This window comes from Oscarella lobularis, chromosome 1, assembly GCF_947507565.1.
Source record: "Oscarella lobularis chromosome 1, ooOscLobu1.1, whole genome shotgun sequence".
NCBI classification, from domain to species: domain Eukaryota; kingdom Metazoa; phylum Porifera; class Homoscleromorpha; order Homosclerophorida; family Oscarellidae; genus Oscarella; species Oscarella lobularis.
The window spans coordinates 6,946,783-6,965,481 of NC_089175.1; the positions used below are offsets into that span (position 1 = coordinate 6,946,783).

At 46.8% G+C, this 18,699-nt stretch overlaps 1 protein-coding gene across 2 annotated transcripts; it reads left to right on the plus strand.

The window, feature by feature from the left end:
* The first annotated feature begins 336 nt into the window (after nucleotides 1-336).
* LOC136187307 (uncharacterized) lies at nucleotides 337-18,040 on the plus strand. 2 transcript variants are annotated; one of them, XM_065974890.1, is made up of 29 exons: nucleotides 337-539; nucleotides 655-752; nucleotides 806-7,216; nucleotides 7,273-8,229; nucleotides 8,278-8,378; nucleotides 8,434-8,710; nucleotides 8,770-8,951; nucleotides 9,007-9,207; nucleotides 9,263-9,364; nucleotides 9,416-10,606; nucleotides 10,654-10,829; nucleotides 10,894-11,026; nucleotides 11,077-11,184; nucleotides 11,243-11,515; nucleotides 11,573-11,956; nucleotides 12,016-12,146; nucleotides 12,198-12,349; nucleotides 12,404-12,556; nucleotides 12,607-12,802; nucleotides 12,848-13,179; nucleotides 13,230-13,387; nucleotides 13,438-13,555; nucleotides 13,604-13,693; nucleotides 13,746-13,838; nucleotides 14,135-14,797; nucleotides 14,851-17,097; nucleotides 17,150-17,383; nucleotides 17,437-17,554; nucleotides 17,601-18,040. In XM_065974890.1, the coding sequence occupies exons 2-29, from the start codon at nucleotides 689-691 to the stop codon at nucleotides 17,758-17,760; spliced, it is 15,405 nt and encodes a 5,134-aa protein (XP_065830962.1). In that variant the 5' UTR covers nucleotides 337-539; nucleotides 655-688; the 3' UTR covers nucleotides 17,761-18,040. The 2 variants fall into 2 exon arrangements, with proteins under 2 accessions (XP_065830962.1, XP_065830968.1); XM_065974896.1 differs by having other exon boundaries at nucleotides 338-539; nucleotides 17,604-18,040.
* The last annotated feature ends 659 nt before the right edge of the window (nucleotides 18,041-18,699 follow it).

The following is an 18,699-nucleotide window of genomic DNA, read 5'->3' on the forward strand; positions in this document are numbered from 1 at the left end:
TTATTTTCAAACGGCGGAGCTCCGTTGATGAGCTCGTGCAGCGTCCGATGCAACAGCTGAGAGACCCGTTCGTATTTCCGTCGCTCTTCAACGTTGTCAATGCACTGCATCAGACCGAGGACCGTTTCTGCACTCGAGAGAGTTCGTCGAGCTGTCGCTTCTTCTTTCCATCCGTTTCGCGCGTGGATGCCTTACAGTCCTATCAGCAACCACGTAGACGATATCGAGAATCTTCTGAAGACTCCATCGGAAGTGAAGAAGCGACGTTGTACAGCGAAAATGAACGAAGAAAATCTCCACAGTCGCGTGCGCTGTTGTGCAAACGCCCGTATCGCCTTTGTGTGAAGTCGCCTTAGAACACGCACTTTCGAGTGTCTTTCGCAGTCTCGCGCAAGGAAACGTGGTCAAGAGGATGTCGCGTTCGCGTACTGAGTGGGTAGCGCATGAGGAGCCCACGCACTCTCTTGCACGCACGCTCGCATCTTGTGTGCGACTGCTTGCATCTTGCATCGAGCCAGTGCATCTCTGAAAGCCGTTTAGTAAGTGTACGCACCGAGAGAGCATAGATAGAACTTCGACTTCCCTTTGCATGCACTGTGTAGAGTCGTTCGCCTACAGGTGCAGCCTTTCGTAATGCCCAATATTTTTTTCCAGAGCTTTATTCGAGAGTAGCTGTCTTCAGGGATCCATGGCGTTGACATGGCTCCTCGTGGTGGCAGGAATTTGTGCGACCCTCTTTCCTTCTCAAATCTGTAAGTTTCCACGCCTTTTTTTTCCCGGTGACTAGTTTAAGCTGCTCTCCTAGTGAGTATTGAAACGGAAGTCGGGGGTGTGTACTCATCAGATACGCTGTTGACGTTAGCCAAGAGTCCCTACGCAGTCACCAGCGACCTGACTGTGTCAAAAGGAACGACGCTAACTATCGAGTCTGGCGTGGATTTGAATTTTCAGGCTCGAGTTAGTCTCGTCGTGAATGGAACCCTCAAAGCCGTCGCGAGTTCACGTGATCGTATAATCATCATGCGTCACAACGCGACTGTGGGAGTTGATTCGACCGTTTTGCGTCTTGTGGACGGCGCAACTCCTCGCGAAGGCCGAATCGAAGTGTACGATGCGTCAAGCATGAAGTGGGGAACGGTGTGCGACGATTATTGGAACCGAAACAACGCTAAAGTAGTCTGCCGTCATCTTGGATTCAATGATCCAATAGGGTCTGACTATGGCACGAAGCGATTTGGAGTTGGATCGGGAGACATCGGGCTATCGAATGTTGACTGTGACGGCGTCGAAAATTCTCTTTTGGATTGCCGCGCTCAGAGGTGGAACAATAACAAGTGTAAGCACACAGAGGACATTGGTGTTGTCTGCGGTGACGGAAGCGTGGGATTTTGGGGCGGAATCACGTTCGAAAGTGAAGGTGCCAATGTGACAACTTCGTCATATGGAGTGATGGACTACTCGACATCGAGTGTGATGCAAAATGTTCAGATTTTGAATGCAGGCATTGTGCCTGATACGGTTCGTAGATCAACTCCAGATGCAAACGTGGCGGCCATCAGAGCGACGTCAGCAGTGGCCAAAATGACCAACGTCACAATTTTGGACAGTCGATTATCAGGGATTCAGCTCAATAATATCCACGCAGACATAAACTTTGAAGCCGTTACTGTTCTTAACTGCAGTGGCACGGGCTTGACTGGTCAGTCATCTCGCCGTCTTACGTGCTTGCGATGTCATTTTGAGAACTGTGCTCAAGGCGGTATTAGTATTACCAGAATTCCCTTTCCTATTGGTCGACCAACTGTTAGCGTTCCCTCGCATGATTTTAGTTATTCGGGAAGTATGAATGGTGACAAAATGTCATATTTTGTTGATGACGAGGGCGTCTACTTTAACTTTACAACAGCATCTACTAACTATTACCGCATTTTGGAGACTTCACCTGGTTACGGGTTGTCTGTTTCTTTTGACCGCTTTTGGATCAACGGTCGGGGGTGTCTTCGTGTGATGAATGGAGATACGGGGTACTCGCATTTTCGTCGTTGCGGTCCATCGTCAAACGCAGACATGACAGCTGACTCTCATCAATTGGTTATTAACTTTGATCATTACTGGCACAATTCTGGCTTTACTGGCGACATCAAAGCGTACGTTTCTCGTCATCGATTGGACTCAAGACAAGTGAACCTTCTGGATTGCTCAACAATTCGTTCAGTTTCAAGTTACGGACTTCGTGTTCAAGGGCCTCTTGGATCTCTTCTCGTTGCTGGACATAAAGCAATTGACAACGGACATGGTGGCATACAGATCTCAGGAAACGGTTATTCCGTTCAGATAGACACCTCTGTAGTTCAATATGGCGTACGTGATTACAATGACAACTACGGAATTTACTTTAATGGCTATTTTTCATTGATGACGCTCTCTAAATCACGCGTCAGTGACCATCGCTATGGTGTCTACTTGTATAGCTACGGAGCTGGTAATATGTCCATGTTGAATAACGTCTTCAATGGATCTCGCACTGATTCTGGAATGAGGTACATCTACAGAGGCCTCTACCTAAGATGTTATGATTTGAACACGTACAACTGGAGGACTAACGGCAGAGCGATTTCGTTTGAGGGAAATGTTGTTACTCGCGTGGGAGCCTCTCAGCAAAGCTCCTATGCGATGGAATTCAATGTGAATTATCAATATGGATTGGTGAGCTTGGTTAGCGTGAAAAACAACGTCTTTATTCAAAACGGAGGTCGTTTTTATTATAATCAGAATTTTTACCAAGTGGCTCAAAGCGCTATTTTTTCTGGGAACAGGTTCGAAGAGAACGACGTTGGATCCGACTCGAACGTTGTTGAGCTGAGTACCTCAAATGCAAATGACAAGGGTCGCATAATTGTAGAAGGAAACACGTTTGTTCGTAACAAGGGGAAGTCAATCGTTTGGTTGTCTCCTGTAGCGTACTTCAACAGCGGAGTGCAAGTTCAGAACATCGTCTTCTTCAGAAATAATACGTTGAAAAATAACGTTGTTTACAATGGAACGATCTCCTATAAAACGTTGCCAAACTGCGTTCTTGAAGTCGCAAGAAGTGTCAACGTAGAAGTCTATCATAACGTATTTGACAATCCAGGTTCTTCATATGATGTTGGCAATGCAGTCGAAGGAACATCCTCTTTTGACAGAATCAATGCCACACTTAACTATTGGGGAACAGATAACGAACTGATTATTCAGAACAGAATTTTTGATTTCGACGATTCGAGCTTCTTGGCTACAATCGAATACTTTCCCTTTCTGCTATCGGCAGACCCATCTGACGTGGCAGGATTAAGTCATCCTAGACAGTACCCACTCTTTGTTACTCCTTCTGGTGAAGTAGGAGGTCAATTGAACGACTCTGTGACGTTGACAGCGGCTGGTTCTCCTTACCTGATCACGAGAGACGTCACGATTCTTCCAACAGGCTCACTTTATATTGAAGCTGGCGTCGTTATTGAAGTCAAGGCGAGTACAGGCATTTTAGTTGAAGGCAGCATGATGTCACTAGGAAGTTCAATCAGTCCTGTTACATTTCGTGGACAATCTATTGCTCGAGGACAACGCAATAATATTGAATTTCGTGTCGTAGATGGCTATTATTCTGGAGACGATGAATATGGAACATTACAAGTTAATTTTGATCAATTGTGGCGGAAAATTTGCCTACCATCTAATATCAGCAGAGACTACACTTCTTTAAACAAGCTGGCTGATTTAGCGTGTAAAAGGCTTGGCTACACCCGCGGCTACCATTCTACCCGATATTGGTTTCCGTCTTTGGGAACACCTATCATTACAAAATTCAGCTGTCCGGGGATTGCCACCGATGTCAATCACTGCACATTTAGTTCAGGGAAGTATTCCGCACAAAGTCGTTGCCTTTTGGTTTATTATGTCAACTGCTATGATCTTGTATCTGTATATAACAGAGAGTTTGGAGGATGGGCAGGAATTCGATTTTCTCCAACGTCAACCGTCCCCGTTTCAGGAAGCAGTCATTCATTGCCTTCGTCGGTGCTCCGGCATACATTGATTCAAGGGGCTGGAAAATGGACAACGAGAAATGTACCTTCCGTGCGAGCCATACTGACGTCACCTACATTTCTTAATGTGACTATCAGAGATTCTGCGTCAACCGCTTTATCTTTCGAGTACGTTCACGAAGAAGGGAATATTACGGGAGTGACTGTTGATGGAGGGCGGGGTGACGGAATATCATTTTATGGTCCGAGGACACGAAATTTGACATTTCACGGGATTACAGTCAGAAACATAACGGGCTCAGGAATTCGCATGTATCCTAGCTCTAGCTCACTGCCGGGATTGACAAACTATCAGTCAATTTGTTCCGTGTCAGCTGTTTTAGACGTGAGAATGGATAAAGGAACGTACTTCGGTTTACATCAGGACGATCATTTGGCTGGAATTTACTGCTCTGTCGAGCTTCGAGGTCCTCCCAATACCGTCTTGTCTCTGACGCTCGTTTCCGTTCAGCTCTATAATGACGACAGTCTTGTGTTAAGAAATGGACCATTAAGCTCTTCGCCAACAATCAGAACGTACAGTGGTCAAAATACGAATTCGATTGACGACAGCCTATTGTCATCTGGCAATTCCGTCTTTGTTGAGATCACTACAGGAAGCAAGAGTAGTGCTCCTGGATTTGCTCTGTATTCTGTTGCTCTTTCAACCAAACCGGGTCGTCCCATTACTCGAGTCAATGATGTTAGTATGTTCTCAGTCGGCACTGGCATTTCCTTTTCAAGCACCAATGACGACGTCTTTATCAGTAACGCAAGAGTAGAAAATTCTTTGAATAACGGAATCTACAGTAGTTCCCACTACGGATTTTACTCCTTACGAAACAGCGTCATACGGCACTCTCGTAGCAGAGGATTGTACATGTCGTCTTTGCGAGGACACATCGAAATTTTGAACAACGAGATAACTGACAGCCGTTCAAATGGAATCTACATTTATGGCTACGATCGACATAACAATGGACAGCGCACACGCGTGATCGATTCTAATCGCGTGTCCAATAGTGGCAACAGTGGTCTTTATTTGTACAGTTACGACTACAATCAACAATCGCGATTTGTGAAGTGGAACGTGACTAGAAACGTCTTTGATTCTAACCAAGACGGTGTTAGCGTTTATTCGGACAACTCAAATTTTGGAGTGACTGATCTAACGATTTCCGAAAATTTATTTTCAGCCCAGACACGATATGGGCTGATCTTTGACCGCACGTTGAACGCACATGCTAGCATTGACGGAAACACATTTGTCGGCCACCGTGGAAGTACAGGTGGAGCAATGCTTTTGCAGGGAACTGCTCAAAGCCTCAGCGTGACGCGAAATGTTTTTCACAGCAATAGTGGAAAGTACGTCGTCAAACTATCTCCTTACGATTTTACAACGTCACCATTTTTGTTTCATAACAATCGTCTTCTGAACAACACTGTGAATTCTACTGAATTGTACGCTGTGGATTACGGCTATCCTGCTGTGGCTGTTGTATCTATGTCGTCTCGGATTACCATGGCAAACAATGAGTTTAGCAATCCAGAAACACAGTTTGAACTCGGTATCCAACTTCCAGTTCAAAGTTCGTCAGAGTTGTCGGTAAACGTCAGCAGAAACTATTGGGGAACGGCGGATGAAGCTGCTATTCGTGACCGCATCGTGGACTTTGGATACTGTTCTCGACTTGCCAATGCTGAATATTTTCCGTATCTTACGTCTCCATCGGGCCCGGCTGTGTCACTCCTCGCATTCAGAGATACTTCCGTACTGAGACCGAATTCGATCCTTCGAGGACGTGTTTCTACAAGCACGACTATTTCCATGTCTGGTAGTCCGTATACAGTTGTGGGTGATATTACTGTTCTTCCTGGCAAAACTCTTACAATAGAAGCAGGCGTCGAGCTTCGATTCACTGCAAACACAGGAATAATGGTCGAAGGTCGTCTTCTTGCTCAAGGAACGCAAAATCTGCCAATAAAATTTGTTGACAACAGCTTAGTTATACGTTCTTCGTCGTCCGTGGGAAGCAGTGTAGGAAACATACGTCTCGTTGGAGCAGCACAACACGAAGGAGTTGCTGAAATGTACTACAATGGGACGTGGGGAACTCTTTGCGCTCTGCAGGATGACGAAGATAGATTCTATCGCACCAGTCACAATTACTACTTGTCAGACGTTGTATGCCGAGAACTCGGCTACAGCCAGGCCAGTTGGGGGTGGCACTATGTGAATTCTTCTTACCCACGAGACGCATGGCTGAAGCATTTGATCTGCCGAGGCTCGGAGTCAGTACTGGCGCAATGCGTTAACTACGTGTTCGAAAGGTCAAAATGTCATCTCGGAGCGTTGCATGTTATCTGTTGGACGGGCAATAATAATCAAGGTCATTTGAAACAGCAGCAGTCGTGGCTTCATTGGTCCGGCGTTCGATTCTCGCAATCTTTGCAGCATCCGTCAGTTATGAGTAACGTTTTCCTGTCTGGTGCAGGATACGCGAATGCGGAAAAAATTGCAGCTATTCAAGTAGTGGGACACAGACTTGTTCTTACGGATGTAAGTGTGACCAAAAACGCTTGGACGGGCGTAGAATTTCTAAACTCGCCAGCCCCCAATATTACCAAACTTGACTTGTCATTAAATGAAGGCACAGGATTAAGATTATCAAATACCCTTTCGAGTTTATTGGAAGAAGTAACGGCTATTGACAACCGCGGTCATGGGCTGGCGTTGACAAGTGGCGGCTTTTTGCAGAGTTCTTGGAATTACCCCATCGTATCGCCTCTGGACATTTGCTCTCAATCTGGAATATTGTCGGCGTCGATTCCTTTCTACTTGAGATACGTACCGAAATTAGTGAATCGGAATGGTTATAGTTATCAGAACTGTAGGGTCAACATTGAAGCTGACCCAAACCACGTATTGTCTTTTGGTATCTTGGCAATTCAATTTCAATACTGGTGGAGCCACACGGTCATTGATGGCAAAACAGTTTTCCGCTCGGGAAGAGTTCAGTCCGTGGGTGATTCTCTTCATTACGTAACAAAAGGTAACTCGTCGTATGTGTCTGTTTACGCGCCACAGTATTACTCCAGTTTTGATCCGCGGAAAGACTTTGTTCTGATATACGTTCAGCAACATTCTATGGGTAATGGTAGTTATTTGCATTAGTTATCAAACTCAATTCTATTTATTCTTTTACAGCCTCTCCTTCTCATTGGTTGCATACTGTGTCCGGTGGACACTTTGCTTCGAACTTTCTGTCTGGCATTGCTTTCAATTCTAGTCAGAGTACATACGACCGTTCAAGCGTATCGATCGAGAGTTCTGTGATTTCAAACAACAGCTGGAATGGAATTGATGGCAATGTCACAAATGGTGGAAATTCGGGCTACGGCTCAGTCGTTCGCGACATCAAAATCAGGAGAAGCACCATATCAAACAACGGTCGTTTTACGACAGCGTCATACAAAGACCGTGCCGCCGGAATCGCTGTCTCAGCAGACCATGCAAGCATCGTCATTCAGAATAACGGACTAACAGACAACAGTGGCGGAGCTGTGAGCGTAAATCTTGATGCGAGTCGAAGTGAATCAACATCAATTGACATATTTGACAATCGCATCGTTAGAAACAGGGAAGGTGGTACTATTAGCATTACTGGCTCTTCCAATTCAGCAGGGCCTCGAGCGAGCATTCGTAGCAACAAGATTAATCACAATTCTGCAGGAGTTCTTTACGACACTTTGTCAATCAACGGAATTGCTACTAGCGTCGTTGACAACTCATTTCACAACAATACCGGACGTTATGCAGTCTATTGGGAAACTGGCCAAAGATCGTCGATTTCTGGGCAACAATTTGCTAACAACACGTTGTATCTAAATGTTGGGCAAGCGCCGAACGAACGATGGACGGTGTATGCCGTTGGCGTAGGGCCGTCGTACACTGGAAACGTCTTCACTAATCCGGCGAATCGATACGAGTTTGCCGCAGGATCTGACTTAGGTCAAGGGCATCATAATGCTGTCGACAATTGGTGGGGAAGTCGGCATTTGAGTGAAGCCGAGAAGCGAGTGAGAGATAAGGACGACGTTTTGAGCCTGGCAGCGGCTGACATTGCACCGGTTGTGAAGGAATCGCCTTGGACCGATAACGGAGGTACGCTGTAAAGAACAGGTCTTCTTCCTTAATATTATATGTGACTAGGGTGTCAGTATGGGTGGACTTTAGAGGACTTTTGGGACTTTTATTGCTACTTGTACGTCAAAGGAGCACTGGATTGGGCCTCGGCAAATTCGTTTTGCAAGGCAAGCAAGCTCCACGTCTTGGGACACACTCTAACTTGGTCATTTTAATTTTTAGGCTCAGGGATCGGAGCTTGGGTCTATCCACGATGCGTCCGTAGCTAAATTTTTGAATGGCCTTGTTCCCCGTTCTCCTGCGTCGCTTACAAGCGCGGGAGCGTGGGTTGGACTCCGACACGACGGGAACGTATGGTCGTGGTCCGACGGATCGGACTTTGACTACGGAAGCGCTAATGGAGGAAAAGCCGGAGAATGCTTGAAATTGACATCGGCTGGATGGGAAATCGAGGATTGCAGTACACGTCTTCCGTTTCTCTGTAGCAAATTACCAGCCGGTACGTTTTTGTTGGTTTTGTGCTAAGTTGTCTTTATATTTCTTTTGGTATTCATGCAGACGAATGTCCAAATGCTTGCTCGCGGCATGGACAGTGTGACAGGGCTACTCGTACTTGTTCGTGTTTCAAGGGATGGCATGGCGAAGACTGCAACGACTTTCACTGCAACGACGTCAACGACTGTTCCGTTTATGGAACGTGCGTGGGGCCGAATCAATGTCGTTGCCGAGTTGGCTGGAAGGCATGAGACATATAACTTGTTTTTTGATTTAAATTAAATTATTTATCGTTTCTAGGGACGCGCTTGTACGACGACCTACTGCAATCTGTACACGACGTGTGACGCCTGCAGTCGCCAGCCAGGCTGTGGTTGGTGTGATAGTCAAAGCTCCTGCATTCCTGGTCTAGGTAGTCGCCCAGATAAGCAGCAATGCAACACGTGGTTCTACTACAGCTGCTACAGCCCACGGAGAGAAGGTTGTTCAGATAAAATAAAGGTAATTGATAAAGATTTGGTTCTTGCCAGTATATAACTATAGAGTTTTTGCATAGGACATTGGGTGCTCCTCTCCGTGCGACTTGTCTGTGGCAACAAGCAGCTACGAAACTTGCCAGCATTGTCACGACATAGGCCGCTGCTACAACGAAGCAAAGGTAAATCTTAGTAGACTCTTTGCGGAAAGACTTGCATTGTCAACTGTTTAGTCATCTTGCCTCAATTGGGACGAGTCACGATGTCCCTATGGAAGAGTTACGCCTGACTACGGTCTCGGTGCGAATGCGCAAAAAATTCCGAGTCATCTTCCTAACGGAGAGTCAGACTTTCGTGACAAGAGATCTTCGGGTGGATCGTCGTCTGATCGGCGTCAAAAGTATGTCGATCTTTACCCTGACGTACGAGTTGATCCCGGAAACTCGGCCATCTACCGTCTACTGGGCGCCAGCAACTACAATTATTACATCACAACGCCATCGCTGAAAGACGTGTACACTGGCCACATACTTTCCAGTCGTCAAAGTGGAGGAATACTCGACAAGATACTTGCTATGACCAAATGGGGTGCCTATCAACTGATCAAGGCTTCTCCAGCCTACCTAGAGGAAACGATAAAGTACGCTGACTTCATTGACACTGTTGACCTGGAAGACATCTACGATGAAGCAGCCATAGAAATTTTTCCAAATATGACAGCTCTTGAGGCGATTGCAGCCTCCTCCACCCCGCAGCTTCCCGGAGCCTCACAAACAATAGTTTTGTCGCCATCTGTTTCCGTTTACAAGTGTCGGCGAACGTCTGACGGAGATATTGTCATAGCGCTGTCGTCGGTGGAATCAGAGAAGCTGGGCTTGAATCCCATCAGCAATCAAGGCATTGTCAGTGCGCACGGAAGCAGATTTTTTGAAGAAGTCGAATCTATTGTCAGTGCCGGACCGCATACAATCGTTCATACGTCCCTGGCAAGTTGTTCTCGAAATCCACTTCCTCCACCTGTAAAATTGCAGGTAAAGACGACTGGGCCATCTCCGGTCCATAAGGCTCCGATTGTTACGGGTGTTGGCGGCACGGGCGTCAAAGGTGTGCTTATGTTTGACAATGTTTCTCCATCGGGCCTTGATCTATCGGTTGGTGACGTGATCGTCGGTCGTCCCAGCGGCCCAGCCGCTGGTGTTCTTGCTGATTTCTATGGATCGTGGGATGACAGCACAACCTTCTTGGAACTCAATCCCTCCAGCGGTGTCGGAACTTCGTGCAGTGAGCGGGATGGTCTCGTGAGTGTGAACATTGGCGGTGATGCGCCAGGTGCCCCACGCAACGGCGGAAATAGTGGTAGCTATATGAAATGGTGCGATGCAAACGAGACAATGTTCTTTCATCACGAAATATTGAAAACCAAAGTGAGTCGATGTAGAAGGGTAAGTTTGCACCTAATTGTTATTTTAAGATTGGAAATTCCGATCGAGAAGTAATCTCGACTGAGACGCTTGTCAGTTACGATCCTCAAGTAGAGATGACGTTTCGATCGAACCACACGTCGCCTTTCGTAACGAAGGTCGGGTTTTCATTCAAAGGACCTTTGCATATTGGAACCAGTGCTAATTTGGAGATTTTGCCGAGCTCGTGAGTTTGAAAAAGCTCTCTTTCTGTCGATTATATATATCTTGGCTCGCTTTTTTTTCTGCAGAAAAGGAAGTTCATCTCCGCCTACAGTATCTGTTACTGCCCCTTCAAAGCCTTTTTGCATTTCTATCGGTTCAATCTGCGTTCGTGGTGAAGCGAAACTGTCAGCATCGTATTCGTTTTCTTTTGATTACGACGTAGGCTTACTCGCAATTTTGTGTTGTCTCTGAGCGCCTTGTTTTTGCAGGTGACCGGTCCTAGTAGCATATTCTTTTCCTATCTTTCTCAATCCCGTGGAAATGCTGAATTGGGTGCAGTATGGAGAAACGGAGTTGGGACCGAATACATAAAAGAGGTAACTATCATTCAAGAAACGCAAAAAAGTTTCGAGTGTAGACTACTGGTCTTATTAGGCTCAGTTGAAGGGAGATCAAGATTTGGCTGATCATCCACAGTACACGTCAACGTTTGAGTCTTCCCTGACTCCGACATTCGGAATTTCGTGGCCCTCGTCGTATAAAACTCTGGACCACGTGGCCCAGTCATCGATACCTGCGATCGTGACGTCAGCTTTCTCAGCATCACCCAGTCTCTATCCCCAGTCTTCATTTACTGTGGAAATTTCTCCGTCACTGAAAGGTCATTTTGAAACGACAAGATGCTCTAGAGGATGTGATTTTGGCAAGGTATGCTAGCGACTTCTCAATAGATACCGTATTGAGAATATTTGAGTTGTTGTCTAGAAATTACTTTCGTCATCTCGTGCCGGGGTTCATCAAATAGAAGGAATGTCATTCATAGATCTGCTGTACTACAATTCTTCGCAGATATTTGATTCGTGGCAACAGGCTTCGTTTATCAACGTCACCTCGGGCCTCTGTTTGCCCTTGACGGACGAGACGGACTGCCCCTGTGAGTGTCCCGGGGCCGCCTCCTGCATCGACAACGGCAACGGAATTAAACTTTGTCAGCCTTGCAGCTGCAGCGGATCGCCTGGCTGCTCATGCACACAGGCGTGCTCAGCTGGGTCGATTGAAATTTTTAATTCGTTCTTGCCTCAGCCGATATGCCGATGTCAGTGTTCGGATTTTGACCACGCAGACGTCGGTGGCGATGGAACGTGCCAAGTAAGGCGATTTCGGTTGGCCTACATATTGATGCTGGAATCGTTGGTTCTATTGCTTAGTGTGAGTGTACTTGCAACGACGGCACTGCGAGCGTTTTTGGACCAGACGGCCAGTGTCAGTGCGGCTGTAAGTGCAACAACTGCATGGACTCTGTTATTAGTCCAAGCGGATGCGTTTGTCCTGATGATAAGTAGGTCACACGCTGACACGCTGAGACTACTGTGCATTCCGTTTACTCTAGATGTCCTGCGTGTCCGGAAGGCCTTGAACCAGTGTGGCAAGACTGCACTTGTAGCTGTCAATCAAAGCAAGGTCGCGGCGGTCTGCCACCGGTTTGTGCAGATGGATGGAAAGGGCCTTTCTGTGACGTGCCTGACTGCAGTCCTTGGCCGTGTAAGTTGACAATTGCTACCTTATTGTCGTGTGTGTGCAGCGTCATTGTTTTAGTTTGCTCTGATAACGGCATCTGCACCATACCAATGGGAAGTGAGGCAGACAGAAAACCGTACTGCGTATGCGACGAGCAGTGGATTGGTCCTGGTTGTCAGTTCGCCAGGCCTCGTCCAGGCGGTGGAGATCCGCATTTGCAGACTTTAGATGGTAAGGTAAATCCGTGGTGCCGGAAAGTTGTATCGCACGTGGTTTTACAGGATTTAGCTACGACTTCTTTGATATTGGCGAATTTTGGTATTGCAAGAGCGTTGCCAACGACTTCGGAGTGGACACTCGTTTCTTCAAGTACGCTAGAGCGTCTCTAATTGGCGCCGTTGCAATAAAAGCCGGTCCGAGTGTCGTTGCCATTTCAACGCTTCACCAGCCTAAGCCTTCAGACTTACCCACTCTAAGGTTTGTCAGTCGATTTAACGATATGATAATAATAGTTTCTTTTAGACTCAACGGTGTGGTGACGTCCTTATCGGACGGTCTCAGGCTCAACTTGGCTAAGGACACAGTTCACGTTGAAGTATCCTTGATGTCGTCGCCTGAAAGCATAGCTTTGATTTCATTCCAATTTTCCAATGGCGTCTCTTTGTCTGTTGACGTCCGGTACAGTGCAGCGATGGAGCGTCAATTTATCAACATACTTTTCGCTCCCGTTGCATCGTTCAAACGATCAACCGAAGGATTGTGCGGACTGATGGACGGAAATGTGACAAACGACTTGGTGGGATCCGATGGTGTCACCTACGCCCCTGCCAAAGTGTTGGACTTTGCTAAGTCATGTAAGGTTCACTGTTCAGTTTTGGGTTTTTTCTGATTGGTTGGTATGCAGGGAAAATTGCCAAGTCGTTTGATGGCTCCGGCTTGAATGGTACGTGGTCGTGGAATCATTCGAATTTTCACAAAGACGACACGATGGACTCCTCCTACACCGATCCTAAATTCGTTCCGCTCTACTCAATCAACGACATCGACTCTTCGACCAGGATGGTAAGGTCACATACGTCCGCGTGCCATTTTACTACTTCCTTTTACTAAAGATTGCCGAAAGTCTTTGCAAACAACAAGGTCTCGACGGCGTCCGCTTGCAGGAGTGCATATTTGACGTATCTATCACAAATGACACAACTTTGGCTCAGCAGGAAACGTATCAAACGGGTATGACGTCTAAATGCTAAATTTCTCAGTTTGCATGGATGAGTCTAGGCTGTCCTACCCAATGCTCTGGAAAGGGTCGCTGCGCAAATAGCACCTGCATCTGTCTTCCCGGTTGGTTCGGAGAAGACTGTAATCTCGGTTAGTTTGATCCTCGCTTTGACACGATTACGACTTAAAGCAATTTCTTTAGGATCGTGTGAAAACTGTAGTTTGAATGGCGATTGCGTGTCTGGATTCTGCAAGTGTCACTTCGGATGGGACGGTATTCTTTGCGACGAACCAGGTACGTATCAGTGTCGTAGCCAGAATTTTTCAGTGGTGGGGCACTAAAAAGGTCTGGAGGCGCACTCAGCTCGTACATCTACAATTATAGTTCTCAGAGCTGGGATAGAAGGGAGCAGGTAACTCACCCCAAGCAAGTCTTCGTTCTTTTCTAGCGTGACGAAAGCACAAACAATAGTATGCTTTCGCAATTTTGGGGAAGCACGCGTACTCACACAGTACCCCTCTAACTGTTAGCCCCACCTGACAGTGTGTGTATGGTTTTGGAAAACCGATGTCTAACGAATTGCTTTGTAGCTACTTGTTACGGAGTGTCCAACTGTACGAGTCTATCTCAAGGTCGATGTAAGTCTCACGATGTGTGTGCATGCTCCGTCGAGTTTACTGGCTCGTCTTGTAATGAGAAAGCCAACTGCAGTCGCATCAGCGATTGCTCGAACCACGGAGCATGCATTGATCACGACAAGTGTAAATGCGACTACGGTTGGGCGGGAGTCAGCTGCGATCGCCACTCGTGCGAAACCGTCGGCTACTGCAGCAATCACGGCTCGTGCGTCGGCTTTGACAAATGCGTCTGCAAGGACGGTTGGGGAGGATCGAGCTGCGCATTTCCGACGTGCACTAAAGTCGGAGATTGCTCTGGAAACGGTGATTGCGTTGCACCGAATACCTGCTCTTGTTCCGGTGGATTTTCCGGCGTCGACTGTGCGACGCCGACCGATTGTCCGGAATTGGACGATTGCTCGGGAAACGGCGTCTGTCTTGCTCAGAACGAGAAGAAATACTGTTCGTGCTACGCCGGTTACAAGGGGTCGAACTGCAGCGTGACGTCGTGCGCCGGTCAGAGCGATTGTTCTGGCAACGGAGTCTGCATTGAAATTGATTTGTGTGACTGCAAGAAAGGCTACACTGGTTCTGACTGCAGCAAGTTTTCATGCGAAGCAAAGGAATTTTGTTCACGTACGACTGATTCTGCAGAGTTTCTTTTGGATTTATATCATTTTTTTCTTTAGACCATGGACAGTGTCTGGCTCTAGATACGTGCACTTGCGATTTCAAATGGAAGGGACCGGAATGTAATACACCCGACTGCTCATCGGTGAATAACTGCGGCAATGTGTCTACAGGAGTGTGCATTGGACCAGATAACTGTCAATGCACTGCACACTACGACGGACCTCGCTGTGATCAGTTAGCTGGAATTAATCAATACTCGCCCACCTTCAATGTTTCGTCTGTCGACGTCGCTCTTCCGCTGACGGCAGACATCGGATTTGTCGTCGTGTCTGAGCCCGCTTTAGACATGGATAGTGGAAAGAACGGTCGCATTACGTACAGTCTTGCAAGCTCGGGTGGCCGTCATTCGCTGTTCAAAGTTGACACTCAAACGGGTGTTATAGTTACGGCAGCATCGTTGCGTAGCTCTGCTGGCGACGTTTTCTTGTTTACTCTCTCTGCAACCGACAGCGGCGTGCCATCGTTGACCGGTTATCTTCAAATATCTCTGACCGTCTCCCAACCGAATATTCACTGTCCCGTTTTCGTCGGCCTTCCCTCGTCTGTCGATGTCCGTGAAATGGCTCCTCTAGGAACGAACGTTGTTCGATTCAGTGCAATCGATAGAGACGGTAAAGCTTCACCAAATGGAATAGTGAAGTATTCTCTGGATGCGTTGGCCTCGGATCCGTTCAAAATCAATTCCCAAAGTGGATTGGTTACTCTATCTCGATCCCTTGCAGGCGAAAGTTACATTCTAAATGTCGTTGCATCTGATCTCGGTCAGCCTCAGTGCCACACGAGAGGAAAGATCGACGTAAATGTCATCTCGCTCAATCACGCTCCACAATGTATACCAGGAAGTCTAACAACTTCTATTCCGTATACGACTAATGCAAGCACGGCATTATTTACACTGAAAGCAACTGACGTCGATAGCGGTGCAGCTGGCCGACTATCTTACACTCTGACGAACTTCCGGTCAACTTCTCTATCAAGAAACCTCTTCGATGTGGTGACGAACGATTCGACAGGGGCAGACGTGATTCTCCGCTCTTCTCCGCCAAAGCCGTCCGGCCCGTTTAACTTGGCAACGTTTTCCTTAGCAGTTCGAGATCAATCGTCAAGTCCGAAATCTTGCACCTTTCGTCTGACCGTCACTATCGCTGATGAGTTTGAGTTTGTCAGTTCGAAAGCGGTTGCACGTCTTGCCGAAGATGCTCGGGTTCAATCTGTTGTGCCCGTCACGCCGCGTCTGTCTGTTCGCACGACTCAGCTCAATGCCAGCCGCATTTCGTACAGTCTCTACTACGCCGAATCTCTGCCTTTCAGTATACACGCGAAAACCGGCGTCCTCTCCTTGAGCCAATCATTAGATTACGAGCAACAGAAGGAATACAACGTCAACATTCTTGCACAGACGTCCGAAGTTCCTGGTGCCGTCACTGTCGCCACGGTCAGGATATCCGTCACGAACGTCAACGATAACGCTCCAGAATTCGATCAACGTCAGTATGCCGTTTTTGTCGGAGAGCAAACGAAAGGAGGCGAGATGCTGTTGTCTTTGACAGCCACTGATTCAGATGTCGGTTCAGATCGCTCCCAGATTGAATACCAGCTCGTGTCAGTTGTGCCCAGTGAATCGGAAGACGTATTTGAGATTAAGCGTTTTGCCGCCGGTGCTGTTGGAATCTATCTCACAGATGATGCTGTGCTCAACTATTACGTAACAGACAAGTACAGTGTCTTTATCAGAGCTCTGGATACACAGAACCCAAGCCTATCTGGCCAAGTCACCGTTCTCGTTTTTGTGAACAAAACGAGTGCCAAGAGGCCACTATTTGATCAAGAACATTACAGCACAACTTTACAAGAGAACTCACCCGACGGCTCGTCTGTTTTGAGTGTCAAGGCTCTTGTTGACGGAAAGCCTAGCACCAACGTCATGTATTCGATAAGAAGCCAGGAATTCAAATCGGGTAGCCGTGCAAATGCGTTTACCATAACCAACTCCGGAGTTCTCCAAGTAGCGAATTCTGTCCAGTTGGATTACGAAAAGGTCAGGGAAATCGCGGTTGTCATTGTAGCAAGTCTGACTCAGCCAGTTCTCCGGACGTCTGAAACAATCGCCGTTATTTCTTTGAGTGACGTTAACGACAATTCGCCTATGTTCAGCAAAGAGGTATATACTCCATCGGACGTTGTTGTCGGATTGCCTCGCGGTTTCAGCGTCGTCAACACCAGTGCAATCGACGCCGACTCAGGTAAAGTTTTTTCGGTGGATTATGCGCGTATCACTTAGCTATTGTTTTCTAGGAAGCAACGGAGAGGTGACGTACAGCATAGAAATGACTCAGGAATATTTCACCATTGACTCGTTGACTGGCGAAGTATCCTTAGCTAAAGAGTTGGATTCGAATGCTGACTCCTCGTACGAGCTTCAAGTATCAGCGAAGGATGGTGGAAAACCTTCCCTAACTGGATTGGCAACGATTTCAATAACGGTGCACTGTTCTCCAACAGGCCAATGTCGTCAAATTAGTTCCGATGGTAGAGGAATAGTTTAGGTAATTAAGTAAAGTCTAATTTCTGTCTCTTCTCAGCTTCAAAGTGGATCATAATCGGTAGTGCTGCAGGAGGTGGCGTTGTTTTGTTGCTGGTGATTGTTATAGTGGTTGTTGTGGTTGTGAAAAGGAACAGCAAGCATACGAAACCGACCAGGTTATTGTAGAATATTTTTTCTGAATGTACCATATAATTATGTAAGTAGGTACTCTGATCGCACACCGAGCGGTCTTGACGTAGTCAATCCTGCTTTCAATCCCGAAAACGACATGCCCAGTGATGAAGAAAGAGTATATGAAAAGATAGAAAGCGGGAAAGCAGCTGCCGAGGAAAACGAGTACACGGAGATTACATCTTCATAAAGAAGGGACGTTGAAGTACTGTATTGTACGACGCGGCTGATTAGTAAGGGGTCGAACAGGTCTGATTAACCTATATTATGAATGTTGCTGTACGTGCGTGTCTTGCAGGATGGAATGCGTTCCAGTGGGTATTTTTCGCATGATTTTTGTCCGGTTTGTTTATTGATTTGCGCTGAAAAGCATTTTGTGATTTCTACACTTTACCCTTTTGTATATTTCTTATTTTCGAATTTGTCTCACCCGACTTATGTCATTTTTCAGTTATCCGTCTTATGCATGACTTTTGTAATTGCCTATTTTTGCATTGCAATCCCTGATCATTTTTTCAGCTTTGATAAACGAGAACGAATTTAATGAAGTGGTGACCAGATCCTGTTCAAAGGAAAGCAGGCTGATGCAACTAAGCGGAACACTGCAGTAAATAAGCCAAGAAAAGGGACAAGACTCCTTAGATTTCAATTCAACTTGGCAATACTTTTCATGTATTCCCCCATACTCGGCCACGCTGATTCAAATTCAATCCGCTCACCTTCCGCACTTGACAGACTTTCCATCTTCCAGCGATTGACAAAGTAGAGAAAGTGCTTTGAAATCACACTGAAACGACACAAATCTCTGAACGGCCTGAAAAAAAAACACTCATCCCAAACGGCGGAGCTCCGGCGAGAACGTCGACGTTCGCTTGAGCTGGAGCTCGAGCAGCATTCGATGAAATCGCTGAGAGATCCGATCGTGAATCCGACGTCGTCGATGCGCTGCATCAGACCGAGATCCGTTCTGCACTCGAAAAAGTTCGTCGAGCTGTCGCTTCTTTCTTTCTATCCGTTTCGCTCGTCAGCGACCACTGAATTTTAATGAAAATCGTCTGAAGACAACCCTCGGCCGTACAGACCATGAAGAAGCGACGAAAATGAACGAAGGAACAGTCGCGTGCGCTGT

What these genes read in the sequence shown, in the direction of transcription:
- LOC136187307 (XM_065974890.1), top strand. Translation starts at nt 689, where the DNA reads ATGGCGTTGACATGGCTCCTCGTGGTGGCAGGAATTTGTGCGACCCTC. An exon ending in GCAGGAAACGTATCAAACGG is followed by an intron (nt 13,556 to 13,603) that starts GTATGACGTCTA and finishes GGATGAGTCTAG; the next exon opens with GCTGTCCTACCCAATGCTCT. An exon ending in TGCAATCGACGCCGACTCAG is followed by an intron (nt 17,098 to 17,149) that starts GTAAAGTTTTTT and finishes ATTGTTTTCTAG; the next exon opens with GAAGCAACGGAGAGGTGACG.